The 14175-nt window shown below is 46.9% G+C and overlaps 1 protein-coding gene across 1 annotated transcript; it reads right to left on the bottom strand.

Moving 5' to 3' along the window:
* Positions 1-3739: 3739 nt before the first annotated feature.
* Positions 3740-13219, bottom strand: LOC144602944 (uncharacterized). Its single transcript, XM_078416067.1, has 2 exons — positions 13132-13219; positions 3740-7539 (listed from the first exon to the last, which is right to left on the bottom strand). The coding sequence occupies exons 1-2, from the start codon at positions 13217-13219 to the stop codon at positions 3740-3742; spliced, it is 3888 nt and encodes a 1295-aa protein (XP_078272193.1).
* Between the last annotated feature and the right edge of the window lie 956 nt (positions 13220-14175).

Below are 14175 nucleotides of genomic sequence, written 5' to 3' on the forward strand. Positions count from 1 at the left end.
CAAGGGGTAAGCAAAGGTGATTTATTTTGTTGAACCCCATCCCAGAGCTTGGTTAGATTGTACCTGGCCATATTCTTGGTGATCACACTGGTTCTCGTGTTTAACGCTCTGTTGGTACAAGGTGAGTATTCATTCTCTGGTAAAACTGTGTCCTTGTATGTGGTGGTGTGGAGTCAGTCAGAGGGTGGTGAATCTGTGGGATTCATTGGCACAGAAGGCTGTGGAGGCCAAGTCAATGGATAATGCATGGGTCGGTGCCACGGAGATGTCCAGAGGGGACCCAGCGGCAATAGAGCAGAGGTCCGTGCAGCCATCGATGATGGCGCTGACCAACGGACGAGGATGGACCATGTGGAAGTGAGGACTTGCCGAGGAAAGGAACAAAGGAGGACCCGGCGTGGGGGGACCGTCATGAGGGGGAGGGGGGAAGAACAATGGAAGACCCGGCGTGGTGGGACCGCCATGAGGGGGAGGGGGGAGAACAATGGAAGACCCGGCGTGGGGACCGCCGTGAGGGGGAGATGGGGGAGAACAATGGAGGACCCGGCGTGCATGGACTGCCATGAGGGGGAGGGGGGGAACAATGGAGGACCCGGCGTGGGGGGACCGCCGTGAGGGGGGTGGGGACAAGGGGGGACTTGCCCCAGGGGTACTTTGTAACTTTGTAAGCGCCCTTTATAGGCAACTATTTGCATACCTTGGGTATGCAAGCAAAGAATTTGACTGTGACTTGTCACATGTGACAATCAAATATTCATTCATAAAAGCTCATTCACAGGGAACCATCTGCAGATCAGGGAGATGTCAATTCTCAACCATCTGTCTCCCCATTGCTCAAATGTGCACCTTGCTCAATGTGCGAGTGCAGAAATCGGAGCCTCTCTTTTTGGAAGGCAGATGGATCACAGTGTAGCAAACTGTGCAGTCATGCATTTTAAAGGTAAACAAAAAGAAGTAGACTTTTTTTCTTAATGGGGATTGGATTCAGAAATCGGAGGTGCAAAGGGGCTTAGGAGTGCTGGTGCAGTATTCCCAAAATGTTAATTTGCAAGTTCAATCGGTAACGCAATGTTAGCATTTATTTCGAGATGACTAGAATACAACAACAAGGATGTAATGCTCACGCTTTGAAAGGTGCTGGTCAGATCGCACTTGGCGCATTGTGAGCAGTTTTGGGTCCTGGACCGTACAATGTTTCCCCCTCTACCCTCAAGCTCTGTGCCGAACAACAGGCACGAGTCTACACGAACATTTACAATCTGTCCCTGCAAACCTGCAATGTGCCTGCCTGCTTCAAAGTCTCCACTATTGTTCCTGTACCCAAAAAGTCACGGATTACTGGTCTTAATGACTACAGGCCTGTCGCACTGACCTCTGTAATCATGAAGACCATAAGAAAGAGTTGCGCTGGGCCACCTGAAAAATATCACAAACACCCCTGCAATTTGCTTACTGGGCAAATTGTTCAGTGCCTTTGTCCTGAGGCTAGAGGGGTTGAACAGTTTCACCGACACTGTCTGTGACTACTTTACCCCCCACTAGCCCGCGACTCGGACTCTGGCGGTGACCAAGGGAGAGACATAGGTATTTATTCACAAAATGCTGGAGTAACTCAGCAGGTCAGGCAACATCTCAGGAGAGAAGGAATGGGTGACGTTTCGCGTCGCGACCCTTCTTCAGACTGATGTCAGGCGGGCGGGACAAAGGAAGGATATAGGTGGAGACAGGAAGACAGTGGGAGATCTGGGAAGGGGAGGGGAAGAGAGGGACAGAGGAACTATCTAAAGTTGGAGAAGTCAATGTTCATACCACTGGGCTGCAAGCTGCTCAGGCGAAATATGAGGTGCTGTTCCTCCAATTTCCGGTGGGACTCACTATGGCACTGGAGGAGGCCCATGACAGAAAGGTCAGACTGGGAATGGGAGGGGGAGTTGAAGTGCTCAGCCACCGGGAGATCAGATTGGTTAACGTAGACCGAGCGCAGGTGTTGAGCGAAGCGATCTCCGTGCCTCTGTTTGGTTTCGCCGATGTAAATAAGTTGACATCTGGAGCAGCGGATGCAATAGATGAGGTTGGAGGAGATGCAGGTGAACCTCTGTCTCACCTGGAAAGACGGTTTGGGTCCTTGGATGGAGTTGAGGGGGGAGGTAAAGGGACAGGTGGTGCATCTCGTGCGGTTGCAAGGGAAAGTGCCCGGGGATGGGGTGGTTTGGGTAGGAAGGGACGAGTGGACCAGGGAGTTATGGAGGGAACGGTCTCTGCGGAACGCAGAAAGGGGAGGGGATGGGAAGATATGGCCAGTGGTGGGGTCCCGTTGTAGGTGACGTAAATGTTGGTGGATGATTTGTTGGATACGCTGGCTGGTGGGCTGGAAGGTGAGAATAAGGGGGATTCTGTCTTTGTTACGAGTGGGGGGAGGGGGAGCAAGTGCGGAGCTGCGGGATGTAGAAGAGCCTCATCTATAATGGAAGAGGGGAAGCCCCGTTTCCTGAAGAATTAGGACATCTCTGATGCCCTAGTGTGAAACACCTCATCCCGGGCGCAGATGCGGCGCAGACGGAGGAATTGGGAGTAGGGGATAGACTTTTTGCAGGAGACCGGGTGGGAAGAAGTGTAGTCTAGATAGCTGTGCGAGTCAGTGTGTTTATAGTAGATGTCAGTCACTAGTCTGTCTCTGTGATGGAAATGGTTTGGTCCAGAAACGAGAGGGAGATGTCGGAGATAGTACAGGTATATTTAAGGGCAGGATGGAAATTGGAAGTGAAGTGTATGAAGTCAATGAGTTCTGCATGGGTACAAGAGGTAGCACCAATGTAGTCGTCGATGTAGCGGAGGGAGAGTTCGGGGATGGTGCCGGTGTACGCCCGGAACAGGGATTGTTCGACGTACCCGACAAAGAGGCAGGCATAGCTAGGGTCCTTGCAAGTGCCCACAGCTACGCCTCTGGTTTGGAGGAAGTGGGAGGAGTCAAAGGAGAAGTTGTTAAGGGTAAGAACCAGCTCTGCTCGGCGAAGGAGAGTGTTAGTAGATGGGGATTGGCTGGTTCTTGGAAGAAACGGAGGGCTTCGAGACCATCCTTGTGGGGGATGGAAGTGTAGAGTGACTGGACATCCATGGTAAATATGAGGGAGTGGGGGCCTGGGAACCGGAAGTTATCGAGGAGATGGAGAGCGTGTGAGGTGTCTTGGATGTAGGTGGGGAGGGATTTAACCAGGGGGGATAGAATGGAGTCGAGGTAGGTGGAAATAAGTTCGGTGGGACATGAGCAGGCAGAGACAATGGGTCTGCTGGGACAGTTCTGTTTATGGAGAGACATAGAGCTGGCAGAAGGCTTCCACTCCTCCGGCACTGGGTGGGAAATGTGCCGTCTGATGTCACGCACAGAGTGGGGGTTGGGGAAGATGGTTAGGAACTGGTGCTGGGGATAGCCTGTCTCGTGAAGAAATGGGCGCTGTGATTTAGGTGAGCTTTCCGCGCGGGGACGTGGAACGGGAAGGGTTGTGGATAGATTCTTCAGGCTCTCCTGAAGTACTGATGTGGTACTTGGATGAGAAGCCACTCCAGGTAGCGCCTGGTAGTGACAAGCCACGGACCAGAGTGGTGGCAGCTAGCGGGTGAGGGTGGGGCAGCATTGAGGAAGCAAGGTGTGGTGTGAGAGGCTGTGGGAAGGTGAAGCAGGAGAAGGAAGGGGAATTAGAAGAATGGATTGTTTATGGGCTGAGTGAAACATTTGCACCCTCTATTGGGAACAGTTGGCATGTTTATCCTCTACATTGGGAGTGAACCAATATTTAATTTGCGAAAATATTCCTTGTTGCTTTTTTCCAGCATGTTTCCCACCCGTTGGACCTCCCTTCGACTCCCCTGGTAGCATTTTCTCATTATTTGCTACCTTTTGTATTAACTCTGCCCGTTCCTTTACTTCCCTCAGTGTCTGAATTCGCTCCAAGAACCCAGGCTTCACCTCTTCTTTCTCAGACAGAATCATGAGGTCAATGTAAGCTGGGGTGGATAATGGGTTTGGTCTCAGAGCTATTTCTTCAAGACGTCTAATGCTGCCCGATAATTGTTCAATCAGCTCCAGAACTGTGTTCTCAACCTCATCAAACTCCTGCTCAAGTGTTTCCATAATATTCTGCTGGGACATCTTCGCACCATAGGCCTTCTCGTACTTTTCTTTCAGCGCACTGTATGTCCTCTTCTGCTTTTTCTTAACATAATCAAACTTGTACTTTTGGTTGAAGTGAACACTCCAGATGCACTTTTCCGGGCAGACCATACATTTCCCTTCTCGGTCCATTGCAGCACAACCACGTTTACAATCGTCGTTAGGAATGGCGCAGGGATAATGGCAGGTAAAGAAACATTTCTGACAGTTGGTTATATAATTACCAGTCCCGCTGATATCCGTCTGTACTGGAATTGTAACATCAATCACATATTCAAAATTTTTATTTGCATCCAGCTCGGTCTGGTGTTGGTTCAGAGCTTGTTGCGTTTTCCTGAGTTCTTCCAGTTTGGCGAGACCAAATCGGATCTGCTTCTGCAATCCCATCACTGCAACTTCTAACTGCTTACGTTCCTTCAGAACCTCTCTCGTTAAACTCAAACTTTTGGTTTCCATTGTGTTCAGAGCTGTGAAGAATTTCTTCATACTGTTTGCTCCCATCTTCCAAAACATTGCATCAAAGTTATCATCGTTCTCTCCCCCTACTCCGCTGTCATTGGATCTGCACTCGTTGCCACAGTTTCCAGAGATTGGACGCTGGGCAAAAATGGCTGAATTGTTAAACTTGAAGTGTACTGGCAGACCCGTTTTGTCTTTGGGACACGGCACATCAGCTAATTTCAGGGCATCCAGAACGGGGGGAGGCTGTCCGTCTGCGAACGTCACCAGGATCTGAATGTTCTCTGCAATATCTTTGCCAAAAATAGAAAGAATTGAATCAAAGACATATTTCTGTGTGTGAGTCAGGCGAGGCAGGGAGGCTTGAGTAACAAAGCACATGGCGTCGATCTGATCAATACCCTGTGGGGAAGTGAAGAACTCACGGATTTGCTCAGTGATCTGTTGATCCCGGCCGATGCCCCTGGTGTCTCCGAATCCTGGCGTGTCAATGATGGTCAGAGAGTAATCGATGTTAAATCCTACCTGATGGTGGAGCTGGTAGGCGGTGATGGAGGATGTCTGACTCTCAGCCTGGGATTTTCCTGTCTCTTCCTGTATCAACTTGTATCTGAAGTTGTCTCCCCATTCCACGCCCAAGATGTAATTGATCATCCCATTGATGAGGGTTGTCTTTCCTGACCCAGTTGATCCCAGAACCATAATTGTCTTCATTGTGTGTTTTGTGGTGGGTTTTCCAAAGGAGTATTTCATAAGCTGTTTGGATTTATCAGCTACCTCCACCTGTAGATTGAGCTTGTAAATAGAAGGGTTTCCTTTGGATATTAATTGAGTGTCTTTGAGAATTTTTTGGGCTATTCTGACTGATGTGGTTTCTATTTTTATTAAAACCTCCTCACTTGCTGCACTAGATCCTGTTTTTCCACACTCAGCAGACACTCGGACTCGGTAGACAGTCGTGGGTTTCAGTCCCTCTAAACGATAGTAGCATTGTGTGTCTGTTGTCTTAACTTCCTCCCATGATCCACCTTTCATGTCGAAATTAACTAACGGTTCTTCTCTATATTCAATGCTGTACCGAATTATATTAACATCAGCTCCAATCTGACTTGGTCTGTCCCAGTGCAGTGTTGGATTGGGTGAACAATCCTGGAAGACCGGATTACCAGGTGGGCTTGCCGGCCGGGTGAAGCTCTTGCAGCTCTCACTAGCCTTGCTGACCCCTACCTTGGTCACTGCTCTGTATCGAATGTGATACTCCTGGTGTGGCTGTAACCCAGGTATTGTGAAGGAGTGGCATTGATCAGGTGTGTCCAGAATTGTCCATTCCTCCTGCTGGCTAACTTGGTACTCTACCTTGTAGCCCACAATCTCACCGGCACCACATCTTGGTGGCTGTAACTGCAGCGTCACACTGTCATGCGTTGTACCACTAACCGTTGGTATCTCTGGCTGTGACGGAGGTTCAAAGCACTGGTTCTCCAGAAACCCTCTCTCATACAGGTAAATGGATGCTCCCACTTTGCTATCATTCTGCACAGAACTAACAAGGAATTTTACTTTCTCATCTGCTCTATTGGCTGTGGCAAAATCCAGGAATGATCGGAATAGCTCGTTCATTTTCTGCGAGACAGACCGAGAGTTAAACCAGTGCTCGCTGTGTCCTGTTGCACAGGCTCCGTCAGCAGGATTGGGTACCTGCATGTTCTGAGCTGTGAGAGATTGGAGGTGGTTGTTTGCCTCTGACAGGTAGAAGTCCTCCCGATGTAATGTTGTAAATGTGAAGCAGACAACATAATCTGTTGCTGGATCCATCAACTTGTCATCCAACTCGCCCTTTGATTTCACAATTGGTACATCTTTAAATCCGCTGAGGTAACGTCTCACTACCTTCATCTCTCGTTCCTTGTCATCCAGCCACGTGATCAGTGCCTGGTGTTTGAATGGTGACTGTTCCCTGTTCTTCAGCATATTCTCCAGTAATCCTTCCTCCTCCCCGCCGCCCCGAATGGATGGCAGAACCCTCGCCAAATTCCCCTGGAAAAATAGTGTGTACTCCAGACAGATTTCTCGAAAGTGCAGTATCCTATTCCCGATCTCAGGAAACTGATCGGCGACACTTTCTTTCATCAAGTCATTGCACCTCATCACGGCCTCACTGAGCTGTTCCAGGACACTCTGACAGCGATTGACCAGTCCCACGCTGATCCCCCTCACCAGCTGGGCAGCTTTTGAGTCGAGTTTATTGAGCGGATAGAGCCAGACTGTGATGGGCACTGAATGCTCTCCGCCTGGGCCAAGGAGGGTTGGGAGGGTTGCGTAGATTTTGATGGCATCTTTGAAGGTGGTGGGATTGTTCTTCAGTGAGAAATCCCCATAAAAGGTGCAGCTAAATTTCTCAGAATGAGACTTTTGTTCTTCTGTCATTTTTACGGAGGCTTCGCCCTCAATCGCAATGTTAGGGAGATGTTTAATCATTGCCCCCATGTTACCCTGAATATCCTGTGTGTTCTCTGCTGATGAAGCCATTTGGTCAAACACAAAGAAGGCCTGGGCCCCATAGAGCACTGCTGTAATGACATGGGTCGCTGAGCCCTCATCAAACACACTCGGGTAGGTAATATTCTGTCTCCCTAAGTGATTCATCGTCAGTTGCTCAAACCTGGTTGTTGTTTTGTACTGAAGGGTAACTCGTGCTTGTTGCTTAGATTCCTTTGTGTCACTGAGATATTTTGCCGACCCTTTCACCTCCACTAATCCACTCAGGAGACTCACCTTCAGTGACCCTGACACATTGAGGGCAGCGGCTTTCCTCTCCATGGAGTCTGATGCAATGATGTGAAACTCGGTGCTGGGCTGATCACAACGATCAAGGTTATTCTGCAGTGTCTGTAAGTCCCACAAGGTGACACCTATAGAATAAAACAGCGATCAAAACTGTAAAATTGAATCAACCAGTGGAAATTAATCAAAGAAAACAATGCTTATTCAGTGGATTCATTCTCTGTGTTTTGTGGTTAGAAACATAGGTGCAGGAGGAGGCCATTTGGCCTTTCAAGCCAACACCCTCATTCATTGTGATCATGGCTGATCATCCACAATCAGTGACCTGTGCCCAACTTCTCCCCATATCCCTTGATTCCACTAGCCCCCAAAGCTCTATCTAACTCTCTCTTAAATTCATCCAGTGATTTAGCCTCCACTGCCCTCTAAGGCAGAGAATTCTGCAAATTCACAACTGTCTGGGTGAAAAAGTTTCTTCTCACCTCAGTTTTAAATGGCCTCCCCTTTATTCTAAGACTGTGGCCCCTGGTTCTGGACTCCCCCAACATTGGGAACATTTTTCCTGCATCTAGCTTGTCCAGTCCTTTTATAATTTTATATGTCTCTATAAGATCGCATCTCATCATTATAAACTCCAATGAATACAAGCCTAGTCTTTTCAATCTTTCCTCATACGACAGTCCCGCCATCCCAGGGATCAATCTCATGAACCTACGCTGCACTGCCTCAATAACAAGGATGTCCTACCTCAAATTAGGAGACCAAAACTGTACACAATACTCCAGATGTGGTCTTACCAGGGCCCTATACAACTGCAGAACCTCTTTACCCCTATACTGAAATCCTCTTGTTATGAAGGTCAACATGCCATTAGCTTTCTTCACTGCCTGCTGTACCTGCACGCCAACATTCAGTGACTGGTGTACAAGGAAACCAGGTCTCGCTGCACTTTCCCCTGACCAAACCTGACTCCATTGAGATAATAATGAGCCTTCTTGTTTTTGCTGCCAAAGTGGATAACCTCACATTTATCTACATTATACTGCATCTGCCATGCATCTGCCCACTCACTCAATCTGTCCAGGTCACTCTGCAACCTCCTAACATCCTCTTCGAAGTTCACACTGCCACCCAGCATTGTGTCATCTGCAAACTTGCTGGTGTTACTTCTAATTCCTTCATCCAAATCATTAATATATATGGTAAATAGTTGCGGCCCCAACACCGAGCCTTGCGGCACTCCACTCGCCACTGCCTGCCATTCTGAAAAGGACCTATTTACTCCTACTCTTTGCTTCCTGTCTGCCAACCAATTCTCTGTCCATGTCAACACTCTACCCCCAATACCATTTGTTCTAATTTTGCTCACCAGTCTCCCATGTGGGACCTTATCAAAGGCTTTCTGAAAGTCTAGATACATGACATCCACTGGCTCCCCTTCATCCATTTTACATCATATCCTCAAAAAATTCCAGAAGATTAGTCAAGCATAATTTCCCTTTCATAAATCCATGCTGACTTGGACTTATCCTTTTACTGCTGTCCAAATGCACCATTATTACCTCTGTAATAATTCACTCCAGCATCTTAACCACCTCCGATGGCAGGCTAACAGGTCTGTAATTCCACATTTTCTCTCTCTCACTCCTTTCCTGAAAAGTGGGATAACATTAGCTATCCTCCAATCCACAGGAACTGATCCTGAATCTATTGAACATTGGAAAATAATCACCAATGCGTCCACTTTTTCGTGAGCCACCTCCCTGAGTACCCTGGGATGCAGGCCATCAGGTCCTGGGGATTTATCAACCTTCAGTCCCATCAGTCCACCCAATACTATTTCTCGCCTAATGCAAATTTCTTTCAGTTCCTCTACCCCCTAGATCCTCTGTCCTCTAGTACATCCCACATACATTTTTTGTCCCAACCCTATCAGATGCACAGAATCTCTTGCCTGGAGTGGGGGAATCAAGGACCAGAGGACCATAGGTTCAAGGTGAGGGGGAAAAGATTTCATAGGAAACTAAGGTTAACTTTTTCACACAAAGAGTGGTGGGTGTATGGAACAAGCAGCCAGAGGGGGTAGACGAGGCCGGGGCTACCCCAATGTTTAAGAAACAGTTAGACAGTTACACGGATAGAACAAGTTTGAAGGGATATGGACCAAACGCAGGCAAGTGAGACTAGTGTAGCTGGGACATGTTGGCCGGTGTGGGCAAGTTGGACCGAAGAGCCTGTTTCCACATTATGACTATGACTCTATCAGAGATATTCTCTTTGTGATTTCAATCCCTCTCAAACCTTTAGATTAGTTTAGAGATACAACGTAGAAACAGCGAGTCTGCATCGACCAGCGATCCCCACATATTAACACGACCAAACTGCACACACCCGGTACAATATTCACATTACACAAAGCCAATTATCCTACAAACCTCTACGTCTTTGGAGTGCGAAAGGAAACTGAAGATCTCGGAGAAACCCCACGCAGGTCACGGGAGAACGTACATACCCCGTACAGACAGCACCCGTAGACAGGATCGAACCCGGGTCGCTGGTGCTGTAAGGCAGTAGCTCTATGGCTATGTCACCATGCCATGTCTTTTCTGGATCTAGATTGTTTTCGCCCTGTCGCAGATCTGATGAGTTATCTCTGACCTGAAACATTAACGGCTTCTCTCTTGCAGATGCTGGCTGGTATGCTGAGGATGGCACCTTACCTGTGACCACAGTCTGGGACCAAATTGCCTCCTCCCTGATCTCCCACTGCCTCTCAGATACATCAACTGGCCATTATTATCCACTTTTGTGACAGTGAGACATCCTTTCTCATAATAAAGTCCTAGAATGTTACTATCAGAATAATTGACTTCTCTGCCATGTGCTTCTCTTTGTTAAATACGGATAAGAGCAATTAATTTCAGAACCCCCGACTTGTTCTAACTCCATGAACAGTTTTCAATTTGGAGTCATAGTCATATATTCATACAGCTTGGAAACAGGCCCTTTGGCCCAATTTCCCCACACTGGCCAACATGTCTCAGCTACACTAGTCCGATCAACCTGTGTTTGGCCATATTCCTGCCAACCCAGTACTATCCATGTTCCTCTCAAACTTTACTAAATATTGCAATAGTCCCTGCCTCAACTACCTCCTCTGGCAGCACATTCCACACACCCACCAACCTTTGTGTGAAAAAGTTATCCCTCAGATTCCTATTGAATCTTTTCCCTTTCACCTTAAACCTTTGTCCCCTGATCCTCAATTCACCTACTCTGGGCAAGATACCCTGTGCATCTACCCGATCGATTCCTCTCATGATTTTATACACTTCTATAAGGTCAACCCTCCTGCCCTCCAAGTAATGGAATCCCAGCCTACTCTACCTCTCCCTATAGCTCAGACCTTTGAGTTCTGGCAAAATCCCTGTAAATCTTCTTTGTACACTTTCCAGCTTGACAACATATTTCCTATAACATGGTGCCCAGAACTGAACACAATACTCTAAATGTGATCTCACCAACATCTCATATAACTGCAACATGACCTCCCAACTTCTATCCTCAATCCTCTGACTGCTGAAGGCCAATGTGCCAAAAGCCTTTTTGACTACCTGCAACTCCACCTTCAAGGAACCATGCACCTGCACTCCCAGACCACTCTACTCTACAACACTCCCCAGAGTCCAACCATTGACTGTCTTTGTCCTATCAATGTTAGACTTTCCAAAATGCAACACCTCATATTTTTCTGTATTAAATTCTCAGCCCACCTGGCCAACTAATCAAGACCCTGCTGCAATTGTTCACAGCCCTCCGGGCCTTATTGGTTGTCTGGTTACCCTCCCGCCCTTAATCTGCTTGTGATTTTCCTTAACATAGTCACCCTCCCTACACACATTATACCATCTCCTCTCACTTTGCTCTCCCAATTACTTTTTCAAGTTTGTCCCCCCACGACACTTTGGACACTCCAGAGGGAAATCCTCCCTCACTATCTAAGCTGGTCTAACATTTTGTGTCCAATGTTCTATTCTCAGTAATCTGACTGCTGAAATCCAATGTACCAACAGATTCTTTGCCCCCTTATCTATGTGTAATGCTTTTCCATTCCTATCATATGCTTTCTAAAATCCAACCTCAATTACACCTTAATAACTGGGGTACTTTTGAATTGCTGTCCTTACCATTACCTGTCATGGGAACACTTTGGCCCTGATTGACTCCCACTAACCAGATGTGGAGTAACTTGCAAGTAGTAACTTGCAACTCTGAGGGGGCGCTGTAAACTGTTTATGCGTTGAGCTGTTATGTTTGTGTGCCATTGTATGTTCGTTTACTAGTACCTGAACTGATGTACAGCACTTTGGTCAACGTGGGTTGTTTTTAAATGTGCTATACAAATAAAATTGACTTGACTTGACTTGACTAGGTGATCCCAGTGTACTTTTTACCAGATGCTGTCTAATAGTCATAGAGCAAAATTGTCCATATTGACCAACATGCCCTATCTAAGCTAGTCCATTTGGCCTATTTTCTCATAACCTTGTGAAGGAAAGAATTGCAGATGCTGGTTTAAATCAAAGATAGACACAAAATGCTGGAGTAACTCAGAGGGACAGGCAGCATCTCTGGAGAGAAGGAATGGCTTCTCTCTAGAGATGCTGCCTGTCCCGCTGAGTAACTCCAGCATTTTGTGTCTATCTCCCTCAAAACCTTTCCTATCCATGGACTTGTCCAAGTGTGTTTAAAATGCTGTAAGAGTACCTGCCTCAAATACCTCCTCTGGCAGCACATTCCATATACCCATCACCCTCCGGGTGTAAACATTGTCCCATAGCTTCAAATTAAATCGGGCTCCTCTCACCTTAAACCAAAGTCCTCTGGTTCTTGATTTCCCTACCCTGGGGAAATGTCTCTGTGCGTCCAATGTATCTATTCCCCTGATGATTTTAAACACATCTGTATGACCACCCTTCTGTGTCCTGCGCTCCAAGGAATAAAGTCCTAGCCTGGCCAATAGCCAAAGCCTTCAGGTTCTAGCAACATCTCGTAAATCTCTGCTTCTTTCCAGCTCAATGACATGCTTCCTCGAACAGAGTGACCAGTTCTCCTTCAGAGTGCTCCAAATGTGACCTCATGAATGTTTTGTACAATTGCAACATAACAGACAAAATTCTATGTGTCTGAAGGAACTCCGGATGCTGGTTTAAACAGAAGATAGACACAAAAAAAGTTGTGAGTAACTCAGCGGGTCAGACAGCATCTCCGGAGAAAATGAGCACCTACTCCTTTTCTCTATAGATGTTGGCTGACCCGCTGAATTACTCTAACATTTTGTGTCCAATGTTCTATTTTCAGTAACCTGATTGGTGAAATCCAATGTACCAACAGCATCCTTTGCCCCCTTATCTATGTGTAATGCTACTTTCAGGGAAATATGTACCTGTACTGCTGGATCCATCTGCTCTACCATGTTCCTCATGGCGCTACCTTCGCTCTGAGGTCCAGTCCTCGTTTGACTTCCCAAAATGCCACATCTGGCAATGATATTGTAAATCAGCCTTACCAGGGTTCAGCAACTTAATTTGCAAACCATCCTTATCCCATCGGGAAACTGCACTGAAACTCACAGAGTCAAAGTCACCATGGTAAGATTGGCAACCTGAACGTATGACACCGCATTGACCATACTGATTTGTGTGATGACATTCCAGTACCTGGGATCAGAGTGTCCGTTCGGCAGTCGTACAGCATTCCCAATTTGAAAGGACGGCCCAGAGTGGACAGTTGCAAGATCTCGCTCATTGTTGAACTGGGAGCGGACACTCAGGAAACACCAGTGACCTGAAACAGAAAGCGGAATAAAATATAACTAGCTGAGTTCCAGATATATATTAGATTAGTTATTTATATGGCTTACTTAGACGTGGCCAAGTACCAAGAGGGGGAAGGTGTCGGAAGGAACTGCAGATGCTAGTTAAAACTGAAGATAGACAAAAAATGCTGGAGTAACAGCTGAACAAACAGCATCTCTGGATAGAAGGAGTGGGTGATATTTTGCATCCCCATTGCTTCTATCCAGAGATGCTGCCTGTCCAGCAGTTACTCCAGTATTTTGTGTCTACCAAGAGGGGGAAATTTGAAGTAGTAAATTATGCAAATTACAAAGAAGATGAGTTGTTTGCAATATTTTTGACCTAAGGTCTTACATGATGGAGAGGCCAACATACGAATTGAATTGAATTGAAACATTTATTGTCATTCAAAATAAATTTGAATGAAATGTCGCTGACGTACAGTCATGACAGTAAAGAGCACAAAGCACACAATTACATAAGTTTAACGTAAACAACCATCACAGTGACTCCTCCAGGCACCTCCTCACTGTGATGGAAGGCAAAAAAAGTCTTATCTCCTCCTGCATTGAAGGATCCTCAGAGAATGTGCATTTCACTGCACATCGTGTATGTGTATGTGACAAATAAACTTGACTTGACTTGACACTCTGAATTTCCTCAGCTGTCTGAGGTGGTAAAGGCGCTGCCTTGCCTTACCCACCAGTGCGGCAATGTGTGTTGTCCATGTCAGATCCTCTTTGATGTGGACTCCCAGGTATTTCAAGCTGCTTACCCTATCCACAGTAGACCCATTTATTTCCAGTGGCGTGTACGTCCTTGGATGTTAAGCCCTTCTAAAGTCCACAATCAGCTCCTTAGTTTTTTTGACATTCAAGAGGAGGCTGTTGTCCTGACACCAGAGTG

The sequence above is a fragment of the Rhinoraja longicauda genome, chromosome 19 (genome assembly GCF_053455715.1).
Source record: "Rhinoraja longicauda isolate Sanriku21f chromosome 19, sRhiLon1.1, whole genome shotgun sequence".
NCBI lineage: Eukaryota > Metazoa > Chordata > Chondrichthyes > Rajiformes > Arhynchobatidae > Rhinoraja > Rhinoraja longicauda.